Source organism: Thunnus albacares, chromosome 3 (assembly GCF_914725855.1).
Source record: "Thunnus albacares chromosome 3, fThuAlb1.1, whole genome shotgun sequence".
NCBI classification, from domain to species: Eukaryota; Metazoa; Chordata; class Actinopteri; order Scombriformes; family Scombridae; genus Thunnus; species Thunnus albacares.
The window spans coordinates 26,221,544-26,245,516 of record NC_058108.1 but is presented as its reverse complement, the minus strand read 5'-3'; the positions used below and the strand labels follow the sequence as shown (position 1 = coordinate 26,245,516).

General features: G+C 42.3%; 2 protein-coding genes across 9 annotated transcripts; one reads left to right on the top strand and one right to left on the bottom strand.

The window, feature by feature from the left end:
• Positions 1-95: 95 nt before the first annotated feature.
• On the bottom strand, positions 96-21,039 carry pcm1 (pericentriolar material 1). Of its 8 annotated transcripts, XM_044347301.1 has the most exons (41): positions 20,862-21,039; positions 20,428-20,498; positions 19,548-19,662; positions 18,998-19,246; positions 17,137-17,463; positions 15,630-15,800; positions 14,911-15,030; positions 14,434-14,620; positions 14,037-14,146; positions 13,205-13,478; positions 12,960-13,110; positions 12,396-12,608; positions 11,972-12,138; positions 11,479-11,708; positions 11,040-11,182; positions 10,777-10,906; positions 10,216-10,386; positions 9,949-10,121; positions 9,546-9,755; positions 9,178-9,454; positions 8,930-9,075; positions 8,596-8,834; positions 7,806-7,986; positions 7,405-7,709; positions 7,031-7,192; positions 6,725-6,781; positions 6,327-6,499; positions 5,234-5,365; positions 4,495-4,624; positions 3,844-4,011; positions 3,620-3,717; positions 3,287-3,421; positions 2,978-3,181; positions 2,831-2,890; positions 2,576-2,726; positions 1,825-1,973; positions 1,673-1,733; positions 1,387-1,583; positions 1,175-1,267; positions 951-1,074; positions 96-801 (listed from the first exon to the last, which is right to left on the bottom strand). In XM_044347301.1, exons 3-41 carry the CDS (start codon positions 19,641-19,643, stop codon positions 776-778), a joined length of 6,390 nt encoding a protein of 2,129 aa, XP_044203236.1. In that variant the 5' UTR covers positions 19,644-19,662; positions 20,428-20,498; positions 20,862-21,039; the 3' UTR covers positions 96-775. The 8 variants fall into 8 exon arrangements, with proteins under 8 accessions (XP_044203236.1, XP_044203234.1, XP_044203241.1 ...); XM_044347299.1 differs by lacking the exon at positions 20,428-20,498; XM_044347306.1 differs by lacking the exon at positions 20,428-20,498 and having other exon boundaries at positions 8,740-8,834; positions 20,862-21,038.
• A 74-nt stretch (positions 21,040-21,113) lies between these two features.
• sart1 (spliceosome associated factor 1, recruiter of U4/U6.U5 tri-snRNP) lies at positions 21,114-23,968 on the top strand. Its single transcript, XM_044347317.1, has one exon. It carries the CDS (start codon positions 21,469-21,471, stop codon positions 23,788-23,790), a length of 2,322 nt encoding a protein of 773 aa, XP_044203252.1. The 5' UTR covers positions 21,114-21,468; the 3' UTR covers positions 23,791-23,968.
• The last annotated feature ends 5 nt before the right edge of the window (positions 23,969-23,973 follow it).

Below are 23,973 nucleotides of genomic sequence, written 5' to 3'. Positions count from 1 at the left end.
ACATTCAGTTTACAGTAGTGTAGGTTTGTCGGTGCAACACACTGGAAAGTAGCTGGAGATGAATGACACAGATGTACAAAATTTGTCAACAGCCATTTTTGAGAGTTCCAGCATTTTATTATTTAAAACTTATTACCGTAGTCAACATTTTAATTACATGAAAATCATGGGAAACTAACCGTTAACAGAACAGAACAGTATATAAAGGTGTGTCTGAGGGGATAAAAGTTAAGTCTGAGCATGGAGCTTTACGGTATATAAAGGAAAGTGTTCAAGCTGGAGAGACAATTAGCTAAAGTCAGCCAGCTACAACTAAACTTCCATTCTACTGTAATCTCTTTATAATTAGGAATCAAGTGCAGGAAAGATGAGCTGTACAACAGTAAGGCCAAGACAAATAAAACATTAAAAATCACAACTCATGTCAAACTGATCCCAGAACCAAGACTAAGGCGGATCTCAACAGGAGTTTCAGTACTTAAGATTCAAACAGGCTTAACTGTCAGTGATCAGCAGCATAGAGATAACCCCACACCACATAACACATTCAGGAAATAAAATGAGCTAAGTGTTAATTATGTGTAGAGGTTTAGTTTTTATCTGTTGTGTGTGTGTGTGTGTGAGAGTCACTGCTAACATGTGACCGAATATTATGAGGCTTTACCCTTTTAAACTAACAGATTAAGAATCAACAATCATACATCCAGAACAGATTTAGGGTGGAAAGCATAGTGTTGCTAAAAATCAGTAGATTTGGAGACGTCGGTATAGTTCTTCACACACTCTGGGCACCAACATTTTCTGAAAAAGACAAAAGAAAAAAAAACACAATTTACTCGAAAAGGGTAAAACTTTTATATATTGATGTATCCAGGCTAACATTGCCAAGGTGTTTTGGCAACTACACAAACAAAACTGTAATCCTAAATGACAAGGATTGTAATCCATACCTGGTTCCTTCAGTGCCTGCGCATTTCCAACCAGCCCAGTCAGCGATTCAGTGTTCCCATTGAGGATTTCAACAGACAGGTTGTTATTCTGCTGCTCCTCCACAATTCTCTTCTGTAGTTCCTCCTAAAGTTACAGCACATACAGTAAGTATATTGTTAGATAAAGATCTTCTCACAGGGATTTTACACCTTGACTTCTGTTTAAGTTTAGTCTTTATTGTTACCTCACACATGACTGTAAGCTGCAACGGCAAGTCATCCACCTTGACAAAGTCTTCCTCATCGGACTTCTGGCTGGTGTTACCTGAGCCCACCTCCTGCATCAATAAAGTTTAAGGTGTGAATTCCACTGAAAAGTACAACTATTTTTGGTAAAATCTTGATAATAGGATGAATACACTTTTTGTTAAACCAGCATCTTCAGCCTTGGACTTACATCTACATTGATCATGACGGGAGAGTCCGTGTCAGGGCTGCTAGTGGTGTTTGACTCCTTGGTGAAGTTCTGAGAGGCTTCAGTGCTTTCCTCTGAGGCAGCAACTTTACTCTCCTTATCGGGGACCTGGTCCTCCACCGTTGCATGTTCTTCTTCTGTGGAATCCACAATCCCAGCTGACTTGTTGTTGGTCTCCGCTACACAAGGGGAAAGAAAAGTTTATGTGAGAGGACAAAGGAATAAAAGACGTACAGAGAGGCTGAAAATACCAAAAAAAGTCCCTCACCATCATCTTTCTCAGACCTCTGCTCACTTTGAGTCTCCTGGATTTCATTTGTTGTTGTCACCTAAAGGAGGACATAATAACACAGGTCAGACTAAATAAAAAGGTGTTTATGTAAGCTATGACTTTTCATGGAATACATCTTTCACTCTGACCTCCTGCTCCACCTGTCCGTCAGCAGTAGCCTGTAAGGAGGTTTGGACATCTACAGGTCCAGCCTCAAACTCCTCCATCTCCTCCTCCTCGTTCTCATCCTCCCCACTGCCGTAGTTTGTCAGGGCTTGAGTCTCTGCTTTGGAAAGGCCTGAAAGAAAGACAACAGGCAAGAATGAGATGTACAAGCGTAACATGCATGTATAAATAAATCGCATTTAGGCAGAACAAACACGTAGATAGGTAAAGATACATATTTTCATTTAACAGTCACTTTTTGTGACTTATTTCCTGCATTACTGGTCATATTCTTTTTTTTAATGATGCATTTGTCATTTTCTCCCGGTCTCTTCTGTTTTTCAAAGTCAATATTTTCAAATAAAAATGTCTCACTCTGACAAGGTAAAGCACTTTCTGTGAAGAATATGTTTTGTTGTGGAAAGAAAATGTGGAAACCCGGCAGGCAGAAAACAGTAATATGTCACCCTTCATGTCTCGCCTCACCTCTTGCACTGTGCATAAACATGAAATATGACTTTTATATGTCTTCTTATAAGTGAATTGTTTGATATTACATCTCAGTTTTACATCCTGACACAACTTTGCAAAACAGAATTGCCACCTTCATGTTGACAGGGACAGACTGTCCAATCAACTCAACTAGATGTCTGCCAAAAATATGATGTCCTGGTAGTAGTATACATTTTTCTTTGGAACGGAGTGATGATGACAGAGGCAAGGATTTTCACTTACTGATCGACAGAGGAATTCCCTGTCCATCCCCTTCATCCTCATCTTCCTCTTCAGCCTCTGAAGCATCACTGCTCCTGCGGTTCTTCGTCTCTGTCTGCAGGTAAATCTCCTGGAAAGCAGAATCACCGTCCTGCTCGGCCTCGTCTTGGTCCTGTAAGGGAGAGAGAGAGAGAGAGAGACACTAATGTAACACTGATTACTGATGTAGTGAGTTGTATTGACCGTTTTATTATCAATATCAAAATGACTGACGACCTTGTCTTCATCTGAGTAGGCTGGAGAAATTGATTCATCGCCCCCGGCTTTTAGATTTTCCTAATGGGGGACATAAACAGAGAGTCAAATAAGTCTGATTAACTCATACATACTTTAACTATATTACCAAAAACACAAACAACTGACCTTTAGACTGTGTTTGGCTTTACTAGATTGCTCAGCCTTCTTCTTGTTTTTGTGTTTGGCTGCCAAAGAGACACTGCTGCTATTGTCCAAATCTTGCATAAGCCTAAAAAAGGCCAATTCATTGAAGAGGATCTCCGAGATCTCCACCAGGAGGTCCTCCCCACAGTCCTTCAGAGTACGGCCCACAAATTTACTGAGAGATTCCTGGAGCAAGAAAAGAGTGAGAGTCAGACATCAGATCGTTTGCTGCTGATCATTTGAACTCGTTTCACCTGCATTTGAGGAAACTGCGATCGGCAGAGTTCATACCTGCAGTATACCTCCCAGCTGTCTGTGAAAGAAGCGGACAAACTCCTTGCTCTCGTCATTCTGCTGGGTGAGAGTGAGGACCATACGCCGCACAGATGTCAGCAGCTGGAGGGAACACACCTCGTCCATGTTCTCCTAATTAAGGGAAACATGAAAAAAGTGATTTAGCTGTTAAGGTGATGGTGCACCTATCACTGAGGGGCACCTACCTAAAAGAAATAAAATCCAATACAAGACAACTCATTTCAACATCATATTAAGGCTTAAGATTTTTCTGCTGGCACAAATGCATCACCATATCCGCCCTAGAGCTCCCTGTGTTAGTTATCATACCTTAAGGAAGGGAATGACTTCTGTCATGATATCTTTGATCTGACGATCCAACTGCTGGGTGTCAATCTGAGGACAGCGCACGTCACCGGCCGCACCTGCTGCTCACAGACAAACACAAACAACGACGTCATTTTAATCAGACATTCCGCTAAACGAAAAACAGCAAAGTGGAGGGCGGTGATCGTGTTGCTACAGGACTCAGGCGGGGTCATGTGATTGGGTACCTTCCACTGGTTCAGCAGCGTTAGCAGAAGGATGTTCAGCATTTGAGACTTCAGAGCCACCTGCACCTGCAGTGCTGGCGTTGCAGGGGTTAAACTCAACTTTAAGCTTCATGCGCTCATACTCCCTAATCCTGGCCAGAGCTTTGTCTAAATGAATCACCGTGTTGCCTATTAGAGCAGCACAGAAAGGAGAGCGAGGGGAGTCAAAAGGAGACAGAGATGGGGATACAAAAAAGTTAAAAAATCAATGAAGCAAGAGAGTGAAGACTATAATGGATATTAATGCATCTGCAACCAGGTTTACACAACAGGATCAAACAAAAGTACGCCAGGCCTCACATCTAATCTCTCACTGAAGTTCCCCAAATATGAGAAATATGAGAGACCATCTGTTCATTGCTTAACAGTCCTGAAAATATTATTTCGTTTGTCCATGCGGTATTGATCCTATGGTGTAAACCGGCTAGTAAACCAAGACAAGCCCTGTGCAGCCCTGAGTAGCTCTGCTGTAGTTAAAGGCATCAAGCAAAGCATTTCAGTTGAATACTGGGATGTGGGGAAAGGTTTCAGATGCAGTTTTTAAAAGCTTCAGCCCCTCCTTTTCCCCCCCAAAATCAAATAGTTTATACATGCATAACTAGCATGCATTACCGAGATCATCCTTAGCGAACGGATCCAGGTTGGAGGAGGTCGACACGGTGCTTTCATTGCCCACAGATTCTGCATCATCCCTCTTCTTCATTGTGTCCTGTGTGAGCCTCAAGTTCTTCTCCACCACCTCCTGAAAAAGGTGGAGATTCTGTTGTGAGGCAAACACACAGCGTGTATCTTACATTTCCTAAACCAAAGGATGTCCTAATTATAGGAGGAGATTCATCACAGATCGCATGTGAAAATAACAACAGCATAACATAGAAAATTAGACATTTCATCCATCACTCTTGAACAAAGGCATTATTTAGACATAAAAAAGGCCACAGAAGACCTTGGCCTAGAACAAAGAACACATGTCTGATCTGGAAGAAGAGACGTGGAGAGACGGGGGTCATTTCTTACAGAGAGGCGTCTGAAGTCTTGCTGTCAAGTTAAATTCAAAGACAATGAAGATGGGGAAAGGAAAAATTAAAAGCAGAATAAAGAGAGACGTGAAGCGATGAAAAGAGACAAGGCAGGGGAAGATGAAAGGAGATAAGGGTAAGAGACAAAGTGATGAAAGATGTATTGAAATGTAAAAGAGGAAAGTAAAACTGAATGAAGATGGAAAGGATGACAAGAGGGACTGAGAGAAAGACTTCATTCAGGACTTCAATACAAAAATGAGAGAAAAGAGAACAAACAAGGATGGGCAGCGTGAGAATTCCACGCTGGGAAGCAATAATGTGCCTCTTACTGCATCACTGGTAGCCAGACTCTCACTGGGTGTGAGCTCAGACTGAGAGCCTGCAGCCCACGCCACAGGGCCAAGCGGAGGCAACTGGTCCTCAGCTGCACTCTTCTCTGCCAGATGCCTGGTCACTATGTCCTGGCAGAGACAAAAAGAGAGCCTATTGTGCCACGGACTGATGTTGTCAAGGCAACATGCCATTTATATCAAAAGGCCGGGCTCTTTTTTTTCCCCCCTTTTTTAATTCCAACTTGAAATCAAATTGCATCATATACATAATGTTTCACATAATATCTGCCCTCAAATCACAAACACACTGAAACTTAAGATTAGAAAATAATGCTGAATCATAGACTTTAGCTCCACTAGCTTTTGCGGCTGCCATTTCCAAAGTCCCCTCTTTTCCTTCTCTTCAGCTGATTTGTCTTTTATTGTCTACTGCAGGTCTGGTCTGCTCAGAAAGCAGTGACATTCGGATTCAGATTCTTGCAAAAATCAAGCAAGTCTAAAATTATCGAGGCGGCCGCTATTGTGTGTAGAAATGTACTGAGAAGTCTGAAAACCTGTCACATTACCATATTATTCTGTCCTGAGCATTGATATGGTAGGAAATATATCAAGTAAACATAACTCGGGGGCCACTAAGGAAGTTCATAATTAACGATGTGGGAAAAATATTGAATAGTCTAAATCTATGGAAAGTTTTAGGGTGCTACTGTATATGAAACTTCAGCTATAAGAAGAAAAATATGGTATATTTTTGTTATCTCCAGGCCTAATATACAATTGCTGTGTGCTGGAAAAATGCAATTGTGACTTGAGTCTGACCAAAATGTACATTATTAGTAGTTTTCTTCTTTTCCTTTTTCCCTGTATTGTTCTGTTTGTGTTTTTAATCTATTTTTGATTATTTTTTGTTTCTCGCTTTAATGATTATTGTGTTTTGTATGTTTGACATATATATACATAAATATAATGGTTAAAGAGGGGTAAAGCAGCATGAATATCTATTATAAACTGAGCCTGACATAAAGGGCATAAACATATTTGATCCAGACAGCAGTTGGTCACTAAGCCAGTTACATGAATCTGTATTTACCTGTAGGGAATACAGCGCTCTCTGGCGTAAGTAGTCTGTATTGAGCAGCTGCAGCTCATGGAAGAGCTCGATGAGAAAGTGGGGTCGGGACTCATTCTGGGAGATCAAAGTCGCCACCTCAGAGTAAATGGTTTCCCTCAGCGCCTCAAACAGAGAGAAGTCGCTGCTTGCATCTGCAGTTTGAATTTGACAGGAAGAGATTTGGATGGATACTTGCATCGTGTCATTCGTGAGTAAAAACAACACAGTAACAGATAGTAATATTCAAAGCAACCGTTACGCAGGTCAGTTTTGGAAGTTTTGGGTTTAAGTTCAATAACCAACAATTGCCCATGCGTGGGATGCTTAGGTGATGTCAGAACAACCAAATGATGCTGGGATTTGCATGGTGAGTTTACCTGGTGCTTCTGTGCATGCAATTCTGTTAGAGAGGAAGGGTGTTCTCCAAGCATAGGCTGTGAGTAAGATAAATTAAAGTGACAACAAATTAAATTAACCCAAAATTAAAACATGTGGTCATGCAATATGTGCAAAAAAAAAAAAAAAAGAAGAAAAATCATATAAAAAGGAGATGTTATATTTATGGTTGAAATATTCTAGAAAAATAAGTCAGTTGAAGTTTAATAAATGTTTAAAAAAAAAACAACATACAACAGGGTGGAGGTGGGTGCTAAAACTTTCACAAAAAGTAGTTTTAGCCGTACCAGAGGAGAGATCATTTCGTTTGTTCCCAAGCTTAGTTTTGCTGTCTAGTTTCTCTTGAGTCAACTTGTCCAACAGACTCTGATTCTGATCCTTCTGACGAGGCGGGGCTGCCCTCTCCTGGACAAAGTCTGCAGTGCTGCTAACACTGTCGCTCTCATGGCCTGAGGAATGCACCAAAAAAATAAGAATAAAAACACTAGTAAGAATTTTCTCATTAATTTGGTTAGAGTAAATACTTGGAAGGACACCAAAAAATAAACGTGTGCAATCCAATACAATCTAATACTGCAAAGCCACAAATACTACCTTTGGGTAACTAGTAAATCTTTGATGAGACAGTCAGAGAAGTGTTGATTAAACTCTGCTTTAATACCTTCACTGTTCTTGTTGTGCCCTTTGCTCCTCCTGCGGCGACTCTTGCTTGGTGTCTTGCTTCGGGAGGCCAGGTTGGCTTGAGCGGAGGCCTTGCGTCCAGCCTTGAAAGTCTTTGTGATGGTGGTGGGATCAACAGGATCAGGCATGCTGCTGAAGCTTTCTTGTGAGGCCTGGTCAAAGTCTTGAGGTCGTGAGCGGCGGCGGGCCAGGGTGGGGGAGGAAGTCGGAGACTCTTCCTCTGTTTTAGACAGGTGATGCAGGACGGTGTTGTTTGTGTAGGAGGTGTTGAGCCAGCCAGCTGTTCTGAAGGGGTCATAGGGGAAATAAATATGCAGTATGAACGGCAATGTTGACAAGAATAAATACAAATGTCTTTTTAGGGAAAAAATGATGACATACCCTCTGTCTGTAGCTGAGTTAAGAGGAGAGCGCTGCAGTGGAGGAGGGAAACTCATGTACTCTGTTTTGATAGAAGCGTTTGGGTCTAAATGCTGCTTCTGGTGGTCAGGGGTAGCCTGAGCTGCCGCGCCCTGAGGGAACTCGCCCATGGCAGTAGGGAAGAGTGGAAATAAGTTAAAGCCTGCAGAGTGAGAGAAAGAAAAAAATAATATTTTCTTAAGTTGGCGTGTTAATAGGAAAAAAAAAAAATCAATTAAATCATGAAACAGCAGGACTGTGCTCCCTTTTCTGGATGAAACTCTCCATCTTTTATACAACGAGCTACTATATCAGGTCAATGCCTTCTACTGACCAAAATGAGTGGATTTAAGATTCTGTACTTCATTACTTTGGTCCAGCCTGCCTGCGCAGCAGATAGTCTTAAAGCCACATTCATATTCATAACATATCCTATATTACTATTAGAAATGAGTTATTAGTTTGAAAAATATTAACGCAAAATTGAGAATGATTACTCATACCAGTAATAGCAGCACAGTTAAGCTACAGTACTTTTTTTATTGCAGAGGATTTTTGTCAGGATTTTTAAAATCCGATGAATATATGTACCTTTATTGATTTTAGAATAACTGAGAAGGTTTTTTGCACACTACATCACATCATAATCAGAGAATGCATTTATCATTTCTTATTTAGATGTTTTAGCTCCCTGTTGCTTCTAATGCCTGCAATTCCTGACATTTTCTGTGTGAAAATCAAGCCCAAGGGCTGATAAATATGCACGTCATACTGGGAGCGAACGGGGATAAGGCAGCAGTTGACATGTTGTTGGTTGGAGGATGCAGAGTAGAGGAGAAGGGGAGGAAGACACCAGGAGAGACTGAGGGACAGGAGCTGGATTCCTGGGATGAGCCCTGGTTCTGTGTCTGCCAACCTGCTGTTGAAGATGAAGGCTGCTGCTGCTGCTGCTGCTGCTGTTGTTGCTGCTGCTGCTGCTGGCGGAGGAGTTCATTCAGGACCTGTTTTAGTCTGGAAGAAAGGTTTGACAGAATACAGAACATTTAAAAAAAGATGAACCACATCATAGAAAAAAGTGGTGTACTTTTTTATACTACTGCTTTCACCTTTGTACGTTGTTTTGCTGCCAAGCCAGCTGGGTGTAACACTGGTTGAGCTGGTGCATGACCAGGTGGACCTGTGGTGACGACACATTGTTGGGTAACACACTGTACTGACCCGTCAGCAGGGTTTGCAACATATAAGACAGCGTCTGTGGAAGGAGGGAGAGAGGAGAGGAATGATATTTATTGAGGCATTTGTCAATTACGACTGTCATTCAGTGTCTGTGCGTGCATGTGTTCGGTAAACCAACCTGCTGGTCCTGCAGGAGTGTCTGACACATGCTGGTGCTGAAGTCCAGCTGTCTCTGCAGCTGGCTGACCTGCTCCTGCCAGTGGCATGAACCCTCAGTGAAGGAGAGCTCAGAAGCCCAGCGCAGGTTCTCTTGCCGCCTTGTACCTCCATGTTGGCTCACGGACTGGTTCAAACTTCTGGACTGCTGCTGCTGCTGCTGTTTGGTCTTCGCCTTAGTATGAGGAGAGGGATGCCCACTACTCTCACATGAGAAGGCTGGTGGAGGCTTCAGGTTGCTGGAGACACAGACAAGTGAGCACATCATTTTAAAAGACAGATTACAGATATCAGTAATGGATATTTAGGAAAATCATTCTGCAGTCTGACCATGCTTGATTCTTCCTGTTACTGTAGGGCCGCTGGTTCCTGCTGGATGAGTAGATGTGGATGTCATCGTCAGAGCTGCTCTCTGCACAGTCGTCCTGTTCATCTTCCTCCTCTGCACCCATTTCAGAGCGATATTCTTCCTCATCATCGTCATCCTCGTCATCAACGTCATCAAGGTGGCAGGGAGTGGAACCCCAAGTAGCCATTGTCCTAATGACAAATCAGCAAAATGGTTTAAAATTGAGCTGCTTGTGGAATAATTATTCCTCCTAGAAACTAGGAAATACAACTCAGTGAGAAGCGCTCTGCTATCCAATAACAACAGTATGCAAAATAACTTAAAAAAGGTGACCGACTTCTAACTTCTTCATGAGACAAGCCCCTGGAGCAATAAGTCTCCTACCTTTCATCCCTACTGACAGACTGTGAGGGTGTAGCAAGTCCCTCTTGGTCTTCAATCCTGTCACAGAGACCACTACGCCTCTGGTGTTCAGCCATCAAGGACTCTAAGTGCTTTCTGCGCTGACGCAGTTCTTCCCGCAGGATCTGGTGGCGACGCATCTCTGACCAAAGCTGCTGGTAATGGAAGAACAGAGGGGGTAGGTTAACAGATCTATGGGGTTCTCAACGCAGAGGTTTTGTTTTGAATGTTTATTTTGACATGTGTCACCTCGTTGTCAGTGACTGAAGAAGTAGCTGCTTCTGGAGCAGTGGGTTTGAGCACAGGTGAATTGGTTTTGTGTCCAGAGGAAGAAGACACTTGGACGGTAGCTGGAGTGGAAGCTGCAACTGGAACCTTCCTTAGCAAACCCTGCTGACTCACTGTGCTTGACACAGACGACTAGAATAGACACCACAAGAGATAAAATAGTATATTTCAGATACATATATCTAACCATTTAAAGACATAGCTGCTGTATATAGTTTTAATTCTTTCCTTGCACAGTTGAGACAGCCTCAGCAATCGACTGTTTTAGAATGAATGCAGTGTTTGTAAAGTGGAACCTAGAGTGGATTAAAATATATTGTAATATAGCTAAAACAGAACAGCAAAGGCCAAAGACCATTACTGTATATCATTAATATTTATATTTAGTAGCATTTGGCAGCTTGCAGGGGCTATTGGGAGACCTGTTGTGCAATTTGTGTGTATTTGTGTGCATGGGTAGACTTAGATATCACTATTTTTTTGTGCATACTCTCCGTGTTTGTGTTTTTGTGTGTGAAATACCTGCAGGTCAGGGCAAGCCCACTGCAGGTCCTGGATCTTGCCCTGGATTTCCATGAGTCTCTGGCGCTCTTCATGGAGTTGCTTCAGCTCCTGTTTCTGCTGACGCAGCTTCTCTTCATACAGCTTCTCCCTGTAAATCAACCCAGGACATAAAGATGAAAACAAGAAGATAACAAAATATTCAGAATACACTGAAAAACAAGTTTTTTGAAAAAACTTTAAATTTTGTCAGGTAGGATTTTCAGATCTTTCATATACCATACCTAGCCTTGCTAGAGAGTGTGAGGTCTCTGGGATTCTGTTTAGATCCAGTCCCCAGTGGCCCTGCCACGGTAGCTCTGGTATTATTTGGCTGTTGGTGTAAAGCTTCGTCCTCATTTGCTGTTGTGCCATCAGTGTCGTCACTCTGCAAACAGACACACACTGTTCAGCTTAAGATTGAGTCAATAGGCCTTAACCACAAAAAAGGTGCTATTCTGGATGCAGAAGGATAGACAGTACTTCAGTTGTTAAACCAAGAATAGACCTGAAAACACTTTAATGCAGTTCAAGGGCATCTGCAGTCATGGGCCCATTTTTGTTTGTTTTTGTTTTTCTTATTCCCACAAATAAAATCACCGAACATGATGCAAGATGTTAGATCTGGTTGGATCTAACATCTTGAGAAAATGTTAATTAATATCATTCAGTCATCTGCCTCACCTGAACCATGGCCACCAGCTCCTGCAGCTGCCGTAGTTTCTGCTTCGCTGTCTGCCGATGAACCTTCTGGGCAAAACCTGCTTCATTCCCAAGGCTGCTTCTCCGGCTAGACCCCGAAGCCTCGCTGTCTGGAGCTACAGCCTGTGCCCCTTGATCATTATTCAGACCGTCCTCATCCTCATCATCATCCTTCACCTGATTATAGGGGGTGTCCCTATTATACTGGCACTCTAAATGGGAGCAAAGTTATAGGATTATCATCTACGTTTCGTAAAACACTCTGTAATATTATGTCATTGAAAAGTGGGTCTCTTGCCTACTGTAAACTAGATTAGACTAGATTGACTGAGATTGAATGTTGCCAAGTTTGAAAAGAATATTTTAAACCCATTTAACTTTCAAGGAAAAATTCAGTTATAAAATGTGAAAACTCAAGAGAACTGTTACAATCAGGTATAACGGTGAGCTGTTATGAGTGTGTGCATGAGTGTACCTATGGCTGAGGGGATGTTAAGGCTGCGGAGGTTGGCTGCTGACCGGTTGTTGATCTCACACTCAGTGTTGAGTCTGCCATCCCGGTTATTAGTGGCACTACTCCTGACACTGCGCCCATTGGTCAGGCTGTTCAAGTCTGTCCAGTTTCCACTGCGCTGTGGGTTTCTGAACAGATCGGCTGACTGTTATGCATACATCACAAAAGCCAGTAGTTGAATTACACACACATAATCTAATGCTGAACTTGAGCCCAAAGACGACACAGCTTTCCCCTATTTGCCCTCCCACTGACAGTGTTTCAGTATAGTTTCGCCATTTTAACAAAATCTGTTCAATCTAAATATGATTAACCTCTTGATAAAAGTCCAATCAATCCATTATTTGTTCAGAAAAACTGTCATTTTATGTATTTACACACCCACCTGATGTTAGTTACAGGCTGGCGATTCTCCTGCTCAGAGTCAAACATGGCCTCAAACATAGAGCCGTCCTCTGTCTCATCCTCCTCCTCCTCCTCATCGTCATCCTCCTTCACATTTTCATTGACTGCATCCACCATCATATCAGAAGTCTGCTCATAGTACTGAACCAACTCACGCAGCTCATTCAGACGCTTGTGAACCTCCTTTAGCTTCCTGTAGGGTGACAAAGGGAGAGTGTACAAATGTGTGAATGAAATATGAATACTCACTGGAGTTAATAATTAAAAAGGTTATGTGACACGCCAGGACACTGTCTTTCCAATTCCCCCTTCAATTAAAAGTCAAAGTGTAAGGTCACCTACAGAAAAGCACCCTTAAAACGGGTGGAGACAGGTGTTCATGAACACTTCAGCAAAGACTGATTTTAGTCCACAGAGGGATTTGTAGTAGGTTTTCCTGCTGTAAAGTTATACTACACCACTCCCACTCTATTCTACAATACTCTGCTGCTGAAATCTGACCCGCCTGTTCAACTGGTTGGTGTTTTGTGTTTTTTTTGTGTACCTGAGCTTGTCTGTGGAGTTGGAACTGTCCTGGTGTTGTGTGAGAGAGGGATGAAAGGAAGTAGAGGCTGAGGCCCCATTAGAGCAGAGAGCAGATGGACAATCTGAGGATCCTCCCATACTCAGACTGCACTGTGTTGACAAGCCACGACCTGAGGGTAACCACATGCAGTTTAAAAAAAAACAAAAAAACACACACACACACACACAGAATATTGTAAAACAATGCATGAGAAATATTCTTACAAGAGTTATTGTTGAGTGTCTGGTCTCTGAGTGAATGTAGCTCCTGCAGGATCTTGTCCATAGTTTGCTTCTTGTCTTGGAGTTCTTGGAGCTTAGTGAGTTTGGCACTGGCAGCTGTTGCCCCAGTGTCTAGGCCAGAGTGGGGACCAGATGCAGAGTGAAGAAGGGGCCTGTGTGGAGGTGGACCAACAGCCTGGGGAGCCCTGGACCAACACACTTCTCTGGAGAGGGAAAGGCTCTCTGCCTGACGACGGTTGTCTGGCACTGCCTTAGTCTGCAGGGCATAAACAGTGGCAGCTTGAACTGAAACTTTGTTAATACATTCAAGTGTTTAGATACATTTCTTGATAAAAATAAAAAAGTTAATGTTGCATGTCAGATGAGTGACAGATTAGGGCCGAACATGTCGACATTATCACTTAGTCTCTCCATTTAATTGTATTGTGACAAAATTCTCACAGAGATATTGTGGTTCACAGTTTTTACATCTACATAAATTTAAAGTTAAATTTTTTAGATGTCACAGCATGATATCCACTCAGACTTTTGGACCCTACTGTATATTTTAAACATTAGAAGATTTTATTTGCAGTAAACCACCAAATAAAACATTTGATTTCATGGGACAATTATGAGTAACATACAATTCTTTATATTTTTAACAAAATATAACATAAACAGTGACATTATGACACAATGCTTTAATAATTATTATTATTATTATTAATGAATTGGAGTACATAAGTCAGTAGCCAGTTCATTAAAGGAAATATTCCAAAATGACATAATGTTATTATTTAAGAAGACAGTGCAGATGCAGGGACTACTGTACCTGAGAGTCATGTAGCTGGTTGTGGAACCGCTGGATCAAATCGTTCAATTCATCATTCAGCTCTGATGTAATGCTCAGGCCTGACACACTGCCTGTGGTTTCTGTGACAACTAATGCAACACCAAATGCCAAAGGAATTAAACATAGTGGAGCGTTTTGTTTTAATCATTAAATTAAAAAATTATACATTTACCAGAAATAATTATTAACAGTTCTGTCAATTAAAATCTCAATAAATTGTTTCTAGTCATGCAACCGTCAGCGAAAAATTAATGTATATTGTTTTTTCCCCTTTAGAAAAATTTTTGTGAGTGACTTACCTTAAATCCACACAAAAAATACTAGTATGTGAACATGTCTGTGACTGTGTGTGTGTGTGTGTGTGTGTGTTTCTCACCAGTGTCCTCAATCACAGCGAGTGCCTGTTCTGCACTGTGCTGCATGGCCATCAGCGCTTCCTGTCGGCCCTGCAGGGCCCTGAGCTGTTCCTGCTGCTCCAGCATCTTCTTCAGTAGCTCGTGCTGCTTACGCAGGTTCTCCAGCTCTTCCTTCTGGTCAGCTCTCACAGTTTCTGGCCTGCCGCCCTACAGAATACACACCCACATTCCATTACCAAGACTGACTCTACCAAGACACAGCAACATCAATACTACACTGCTACTCAGCAGCAATGGTAGAAGAGGCTTGTCAGGTACTGACAAAGCAAATAAAGAATAACCTACAATGATTTTTAAAAAAAACGAAAATTGCTTAGTTTAAAGACAAAATAACATCATGATACCAATAACACAGGCTACATGCAATCAACAGAAAGCATGAACAAGGGTAAAAAGTGGCAGATTTTTTTTAAACAGTCCTCAATAAATGTACAAACCGTTGCATTGGAGGTATCTGAAGAGCGCACCTCAATGTTAAGAGAAGTGCTCTCTGCCAATGAACCTGAGCCCACTGCAGAGTCCAGGGTCCCCACATCATCCTCCTCGGTATCCCGTGCCTATGGAAATAGTGGAGTGACATACAGGTAGCCAAATGTAAAGAAGTATGAAAAGTAGATGACCAAAAAAAAATTGCTCATCAACTGTTTGCCATTATGAAAAGTAACAACAACAACAAGTTACTGAAAACTATTCAAAAGACAATATGCTCCCCCAGATGCTCCATACATGAGAATGCATGCACACATCAACTAATGAAATACAGAGTACAAAAACCCATCTGTTCAATAAATATTTATATTTCTTGCAAATATGACTAAATAAATGAAGGCACAATAATTCCAAAGAGAATTACACAGGAAAGGAAGGTAGCATGCTATGTCCTCATTTTTATGAGAAGATGAAAGCAGATGAAACATGACCTGACTGTTGAAGTGTTTCGAGACACACAGAAAGACAGCAATTAATAATATATGTGCGGCAAGCTGCCAAGATAAAAAGGCAAACAGGTTCCTTTTCAACTATGTATTAGCTAAGAAACAACCTTATATATGAAAGAACACATTTTACTGAAATTGTAAACATTTGTCTGACACAATAGGAAAAAAACAGTACTAGAAGATTAAAGAGAAGCTAAAGAAACAAATGACAGACTAACCAGCATTTTCTGCAGGAACCGTAAATAGGACTTCTCCTGCTCTTTGAGGTGGTCGATGAGATGGGAGAGGCGCTCCACGTTTGCCGGCACGTCATTCTTCTCCACCAGGTCATCCCGCATGGAGCTCGCCTTACTGATGTACTCCCGGATCTGTACTAGTTTGCTCACCACCTGAGACCATACAAAGAGAGGGGGGGGGGGGGGTGGTGGTGTGAGGGTTTGAGTATCAGAGGTGTAAACCAAAGAGAAGACAGAGAGAGACTAAAGGAAAGGAAAGGTAAGCGAGCATCTGAAGCGATGGCTCAGACTGGGCTAAACAAGGGCAGAAAGGGGGTTGGGCGCAAAACTCACCGGGCACCAAGGGTGGCATATTTATAAATTGCCCTAAATACAGCCTAGTTTTAGCTGCACTAGCTCTCCCTCACTTTCATCCTAGTTTTGGTTTCTCAGAGCAGTCTGGAGTGCAGTGATACGTACATATGCTATGTACATACGACCAGGGAGGCAAGCTTGAAATTAAATGTAAAAAATAATCTCCAAAGCAGGGTTGTTAACTACAAAATGAAATTTAATGAAAACATTAAAAGCAATAAACACCAATATTATACTGGGTTTTTGCACAAAGTAACCAGAATATTTCAAAGAGGGTGTGCCAGTGTTGCTTATCAGTGTTTATTACTGCTGTTACATCAAGCCTTACTAACAGACAGGCTAGTTTTCTTTGTGTATTTGCTGGTAACACTTGTGAGAAACCACAATATGGAATTTACTTTTTTAAAAAAGGTTGTGGAAGAGACATGTTTGCCAGTGTTTGTAGTTCCCTGTGCCTTCCAAGAGATGAAACTTTTAACTTTACTGACTTCACCTTAAAATTTGTAAAAAGTAATCCCTCAAAAACAGAGTTAAGTAAAAAGATATGAGATAACGTTCAGTGTCTATTGTCTTTGTAATTTGGATGTGTTGAACAGGACTATCAATTCAATATCAAAACATAATCGAGTTCTACGCAGTTATTCATACAGCAACTTCTTTTTTAAAAAGCTAATAAAGTTATTTTCTGTATTCTTTTTCAAAAAAAAAAACTCTTGTTATATACTGATTTAGCAGTGATTGGTTTACTGCAATTGAGCTCACTGCTAATTCAAGTATAGCAGAATCATTGTCATATAAGAATGACATTGTATAGAGACAATGAATATCTCAGACTGAATAGTAAAGTCTTAATTCTGACCAAAAAAACATTTACTTACAGTACCAGTCAAAAGTTTGGACACACCTTCCCATTCACTTGAATGAGAAAGTGTGTCCAAACTTTTGATTGGTTCTGTACAAACCTAGGCTTCAACAGTTCAACAGACACAAAACATTAAAATATTTTATTTCTCATATGACTTGCTGTGTGTTTTCCAGAGCAAGACCTCAGACTACATGGCATCAAGTGGATGCTCAATCATGAAACAAAGGTAAGAGCAGAGAAAAACACATTGCCAATGAAACTAAATATTACCTGGCTGCTGTCTATTCTGGGATCTCCTCTCCCATATTCTCTGTGCGCCGAGGGCCCTCTCTCAATGCCACCACGGCTGAGCCTTGACGATTCCTTGGTAGGAACTACAGGGGTTAATGTATCCCTGAATCCTGGGCTCTGTTTCTTAGTTTCCTTGGCAATAGCTGGGGTGGCTGGGGCAGAGGAGGAGGGAGGGAGCAGCTCCTTGCTTTTGTTAGTATTTACATGAAGAGGTAGGAAGTTGTAGGGCTTCTTGTTCTCTCCAGCTAACTGGCGCTGGTTGTTGGCAGCTGTGACACGCCCCTGGGAGTCACTGCCGATGCTCCTCTAAGGAAAAAAGAAGATGCAAGTCAGACAAATTATCCACTCTAGACTTTTATTTTTAAAACTTAAGACACTGTAAGCATTGAGGTTTTAATTACTGTCCAGCCTAGAGAGGTGGAATTTTCATTGTATTTTTCTGACCAAAACACATTGTATACACCCACATAAGGAGTTATTACCACCTGTGCTACACAAGTAAATGTGACAGTAGTCCAGTAAAAACTATGCCCCATCTGCACTGGTACAACATCTTCTCTCTGACTTCAGCTTTGTCCACCAAGGAAGTGCCTCACCAATACAATACCAACCTTGCTTTCTCTTTACACTGTTCTCACTTTCTTCTCCTGTTTCCATGTACAGCTCTGCTATTCTACCTCCTTCAGCTCCGCTGCAGACCAAGGCCGGCCAAACAACTCCATACCAAACTATGAAAAATATTCTGCAGTTGCTTCCTCTGCTGGCTGCTGGAGCAGCACAGCAGTGCACTGGCATTTTATCGCTGAACAAGAACTGCAACTTTTTACTTTGTTTGACAGCATAATAAACCTTAAGCAGTGTTTCCCCTATAATTGTACAGGCCTGGTGGGCCACCGGGCCAACGAGAGGCCCCTCTGGGCCAAAAAATCTTTTCTCTGATGCCAAAAATAAGGCCAAATATCAATTCATTTGGAAATCAATAATCATTTGCAGTTGGGAGCCTCTGTGCGGCACTGTTCTGAAACGTGAGTCAACCTCTGTGTCATTGCCTGGGAAACTCTTGACGTGATGTGAGTGCCTCGTCTCTTTAGGGTTTTTTCGGTGTGTACCGCTGGGCCTGAAAAAATTCTAGGGGAAACACTGCTTAAGATTTTTATTTCACGTCTATGAGATTCTAAAAATGACACTAGTAAAAAGTGAGCCTTAATTTCTACTGATCTGCAATCAGTAGAAATTAACATCATGTCAATGCAGTACTTGTGTTTCCTCATACTTATGTTGGCAGGAGACTTACAATACTGCTCATCAAAACATTGCTCTATAGCACTAGTAGTGGTAAAAACTCCACAGTGTACCTTTAAAGTCAAATTTTACATCCAATGAGATCATACTAGGAGCACTACAGAGACACTACCCACTATGTGGTGTATTGTGTAACAGACCAGCAAGCCAACAACTTGTCAAAGTGAAATGAACAGCACCAAATGGGACGTGTTAACAAAAACATTTAAAAACCACAAGATGAGACTTGACAAGTAGGGCCATCTGCAGTTACTGGTATATTACTGATACACTGGCAATACACTAAAGATGTTGCCTTGGCTATGGGTGGTTATTTCTTTTGAGTGTCTGACAAACCATCAGCTTTTTCAGATATCTTTGTCCACAGACGGAGCTACTGTCTATGCATCCATATCACTACCAGTTAGTCACTCAAGCCACCTTATGTTAAAAAAAAATCTAGCCCTCTTCTCTTGGAACATGCATTAAGAACGACATATTGATCACACAAAACACATGGAACAATAAATGTTTCTAATGGAGCACAGCAGCTTTTCACCTCATCCAGGTCTGTGAAATTGATCCTCTGACGCAGCTTGTCCAGCTCAGCCTGGTCTGGGACAGACATCTGGGTGGTGTATTTGATGTGAGGAAAGGAATGAGGAGTGCGGGCCCTCCTGCGACCAGCCCCAGGGGTTGACTCTGGAGAAATATCATTAGTCAGGCGGCTCTCCACCACCGCAGCTGACAGTTTCTTCTTGTTTTTCTCTGAGGATCGGTTGGCTTTCTTCTGCTGCACACCCCAGTCCTGATAAACAACAAAACATTTGAACTGTTAGTTATTATGTGTGCTTACTTTCGTGGGGCCAGATAAACTACTACTGTACATATCAGACATATGGTGACAAAAATAAGGTCATTTGCTATGCTTTTCACCTAGAAAGAGAGGTTTATTTTGTTGAACAGTGCATACTTTATAGTTTTAAGAGTGTCAATTACAGAATTATGGTGAAATTGGTTGTATATCAAATGCAGGAAGTGTTGCGAAACCCCTTCAAATATAACACTATGTACAACTGTCATATTCAGCTATTCTGACCATCCCATACCATGTTATTGAGTCTATCTTCCAGACTGCCATTTGTTACAGTCCAGTTGTGCAGCTCTTCTGCACTGTCATCAAAAGGAGTGCCTCCAGTTGCCATGTCACCCACTTGCAGCTTGCTGGAATTCACAACAAAATTCATACTGGTCATCACACAGATAGCACATCAACAAGCAAGTTACACAAGTCTTGCTACATTAAAAAAAAAAAAAAAAAAAAAAAAACATGCTACAGTTGAGGAGAATTTTAAGTTTCTAGCTAACGTTACTTTAGATATTCTTAGTCACTTGACACTGTAACGTTAGCTAGAAAGCAAACTTGACATAGTAATACATGTCTTATTTAAGCTAGTTCATCAGATTTCTCCCAGTATCGTCCTTGGCATGTTATTACTTAGCTATTAACGGTAATTCTCTGTTAATAACGCTGCTCACTTATCACTGATAACACAGATACGTTTTCAGAACCTACTGTATAGCTAACATGAAAGCATCAAATGCGTCATTTCTTACCAACAGCACGTTTAGTGAGCAGTTAACTTTAGCTAACGTTAACTTATCCAAGTCACGAACAGCTCGACAACATCAGTGCGTTGATCGTATACTGGCTAGTGATTCTGTCCCTGTCCGTTAACGCTAGCTGCCGTTGGACTCTTGTTTACGGCCCGCTCGGATTCCCGGGGAAAAACAATGAGACCTTCCCTCCACCACGCAGCGAGTTAGCGCGATCCTTCTGTAACTACTCCCCGCAGGGACCGCAGCTTGCGTTAGCTTGGCAGGCAAAGTGTGAAGCTATAATCATTATTACAGTGCTTGTAGTCAGCACAAACAAACGTTGATTGTCAGTGTGTGTAGCTTGTTTCTTGGTGAACTTTACTAGCTTACCATTTGTGACCTAGTTCCGTCCCAGAATCGCCATGGCAACCCCGATCTGCACCGTTAAGTTAGCTAACACGCTGAATGTCAAAAGAACATCACCTTTACATTTATTTGTGTCTATCATAAAGGCGAACAAAGCCCAATTTCAAAGAGTCACCGAGCTTGCACAGGTTGCTGGCTAATGCTATGTAGCTTGCTAACAGCGGAGCTAACTTTTAAATGCCTCGACACAAAAGTTGAAACAAACAAGCGTCTTAGCTCATGTTAACCAAGCTCAACTTCAATCAGGCATCGAGAATTGAAGCTCGGGTTTGTAAACTGACAAGTCTAGCTTACATTAACAGAAGACAGCTAACGAAATATCTGGCATTTGGGCATATTAATTAAAATGGTACTAGCCAAGTTAGTTTGCAATTTAATACAGTGAACGTTGATGTTACCGTTCAAAGTGAAACTGAAACAGCCGTCCTAACCGAGCACTTCATATGTTGCAGATTGCTTTACAGATTCTCTAGGAGTCTGGTTAAAGCCATGTGAGAAATGATAATGTCTTGTCGGTCCCAGAAAATGCAGCAAGCCTCTTTTCACCATCAACTCCTTGAATGGACGTGACCCTGGCCTGATATAAACACTCCCGTACAGCAGGAGGCAGTATACATTTCCTAGTATTGGACCATAGGAAGTGCTTTCAAAGACGCAGTATCGTGTTGTCGTTCGCTGTTCGTTTGAGGACCTGGTCGTGTTCCTAAACTTGGCAATGATGGCTGTACTGACTTAAAGAAAACCAACAGCTTGGCTTTTTTTTATACATCTTCACCTATCGTCGGTTAATGTGGGATTTCGAGTTCAAGTCTTCATTTTTGTGTCTGCACTGAGTGAGTTAAGCCGTCCGTTAGCCACCTAGCACTGAAGCTAATGTGGGCCAGCTAACGTTTGTTAGCGAAGACAAGCTATATTCCTTCCCATTAATCCCATCCAAGAGACTGTGTGAGCGAATATATTTTAACGTTTTTGAGTTGATACCGTTGTAACCAGCCGAGGGAAACAATGGGTTCGTCCAAGAAGCATAAGGAAAAAAGCCGCGACAAGGACACGGAGGAGCGCCGTCGCGAACATAAGAAACATCGCCACAAGGACCGAGAAAGAGATGCTTCTGACCGGGATGGGGCTCGGACTAAAGAGAAACGAAAACGCTCCGGGTCCAGGGAAAGGAGCGGACGGGAGGGCCGCAGCAAAGGCGAAAGGAGCAGTGGGGAGCCACGGGTGAAGAAAGAGAAAGTTGATCTCGGATATGAGGAAGGTAATACAGAGGTGGAACCTCAGTCTGCAAGCGGAGATGTATCGCTCAGCATTGAGGAGACAAACAAACTTAGAGCCAAGCTGGGTCTGAAGCCCCTGGAATTAAATGAGAACAAAAAGGAGCTTGGCACTAAAGAGGACCCAGTGGTGGCTGAGACCATCAACCCAGTTCTCATCCAGAAGCAGAAAGATATGAGAGAGAAGCTTGCAGCTATGAAAGAGAAACGCATCCAGAACCAGAAATTGGGAAAAGTCAAGTCCCTAGCAGATGATGATTGGCTGGATGACACCGCTGCTTGGGTGGAAAAAAGCAGGAAAATGGCTAAAGAAAAAGAAATGGCAGAGAAAAGAGCCAAGCTTCTGGAAGAGATGGATGAGGAGTTTGGTGTCAGCAGTCTGGTTGAGGAGGAGTTTGGACAAAGCAGGAAGGATGCCTATACATCTGGAGATCTAAAGGGACTCAAAGTACAGCACAAGGTGGAATCCTTCAATGAGGGCCAGACTGTCATCCTGACACTGCAAGACAAAGGTGTGCTTGAGGAGGAGGAAGATGTTCTTGTAAATGTGGGACTGGTGGACAAGGAAAAAGCAGAAAAGAATGTGGAGTTAAAAAAGAAAAAGCCAGATTACAAGCCCTATGAAGAAGAGGAGAGTGTGGATGACATGGTTACGTTTAAGTCCCACTCTGTACTGTCAAAGTATGATGAGGAGATTGAGGGCGAAAAGAAAAAGAGCTTCCGGCTGAATACAGGGGGCTTCGCTGATGGAGAGCGGGAGCGGGAGCTCCAGGCCATAAAAGAGGCTCTACGAAATCAGGCTCAGTCTTTGGAAATGCCCTCTCTCACTATTGCATCAGAGTACTACACGCCTGAGGAAATGGTGGGCTTTAAAAAAACAAAACGCCGTGTGAAGAAGATCAGAAAGAAGGAGAAGCAGACAGTTGGAGTTGAACATCTTGATGACACTCGGAGTTCTGATTTTGGCTCCAGGACACGTGGCCGAGGCCGCAAACCGGTGGACGAGGACGGTGAGGAAGTTAAAGAGGAGGAGGAGAGCAGAATACCAAATGTTGTCCCTCAAATGTCTGATGACATCAGGATGGCAGAAATGGACATAAGCGAAGACGAAGACTTTACACCCCCTGAGCCTGCTGTAATTGAGGAGGACGAGGCAGAGCAGGAGCTGCAGAAACAACTGGAGAAGCAGAGGAAGCTAAAGCAAAAGCAGCTTCTCAAAGACTCTGGGGAGAAGGTGGCAGAGCAGATTAAAGTGCTTGGTAAAGACGACCATGACAATGATCCTGAGAAGAGGAACAACATTGTTTTCAACGCGACCTCTGAGTTTTGCAGAACTCTGGGTGACATTCCAACTTATGGCCTGTCAGGCAACAGAGAGGACCAAGAGGATATTATGGATTTTGAACAGGAGGAAGAGAAAGATGATGCTGGAAATTCAGACTCGGATATGGACGAGAATGTTGGATGGAGCACAGTTAACTTGGATGAAGAGCAGAAACAACCAGATTTCTCCACAGCCTCTGCCACCATTTTGGATGAAGAGCCCATTGTCAACTCTGGGCTTGCTGCTGCCTTGCTGTTGTGCAAAAACAAAGGTCTTTTGGACACTCAAATGCAGAAGGTCGCCCGTGTCAGAGCACCAAAAGGCGCCCTGCCCAACGACAACTACTGCATCGAGGACAAGATGGGCTTCGATGACAAGTACAGTCGCCGAGAAGAATACAGAGGCTTCACCCAAGATTTCAAGGAGAAGGATAGCTATAAACCTGACGTCAAAATTGAGTATGTGGATGAGTCTGGGCGGAAGCTGACCCCAAAAGAAGCTTTCAGGCAGCTTTCACATCGCTTCCATGGGAAGGGCTCTGGAAAGATGAAAACTGAGAGGAGGATGAAAAAGCTTGAGGAGGAGGCGCTGCTGAAGAAGATGAGCAGCAGTGATACTCCCCTTGGGACGGTGGCTTTGCTTCAAGAGAAGCAGAAATCCCAGAAAACACCATATATTGTGCTTAGTGGGAGTGGGAAAAGTATGAATGCAAACACCATTACTAAATAAGTTTTGGGGAGGAATGAATCATCTGTAACACAAAAATACACATGCACAGATACACACACACACATACATACATTTAAAGGCTGTTTTAAGTATAAAAAGTACCTGCTATAATTTCATGCATAATTCATACAAGCTTCATTGTTGTAATAAAGAATTGTTCAATAAAATGAATACAAATCGGAG

Excerpts from the sequence above, each read along its gene's own strand:
- pcm1 (XM_044347301.1), bottom strand. The coding sequence starts at position 19,643 with ATGGCAACTGGAGGCACTCCTTTTGATGACAGTGCAGAAGAGCTGCAC. Across the intron at positions 9,756-9,948 it reads TCTGTCAGTAGGGATGAAAG|GACAATGGCTACTTGGGGTT; the intron begins GTAGGAGACTTA and ends ATTTGTCATTAG. Across the intron at positions 3,422-3,619 it reads AAGTCATTCCCTTCCTTAAG|GAGAACATGGACGAGGTGTG; the intron begins GTATGATAACTA and ends TCCCTTAATTAG.
- sart1 (XM_044347317.1), top strand. The coding sequence starts at position 21,469 with ATGGGTTCGTCCAAGAAGCATAAGGAAAAAAGCCGCGACAAGGACACG.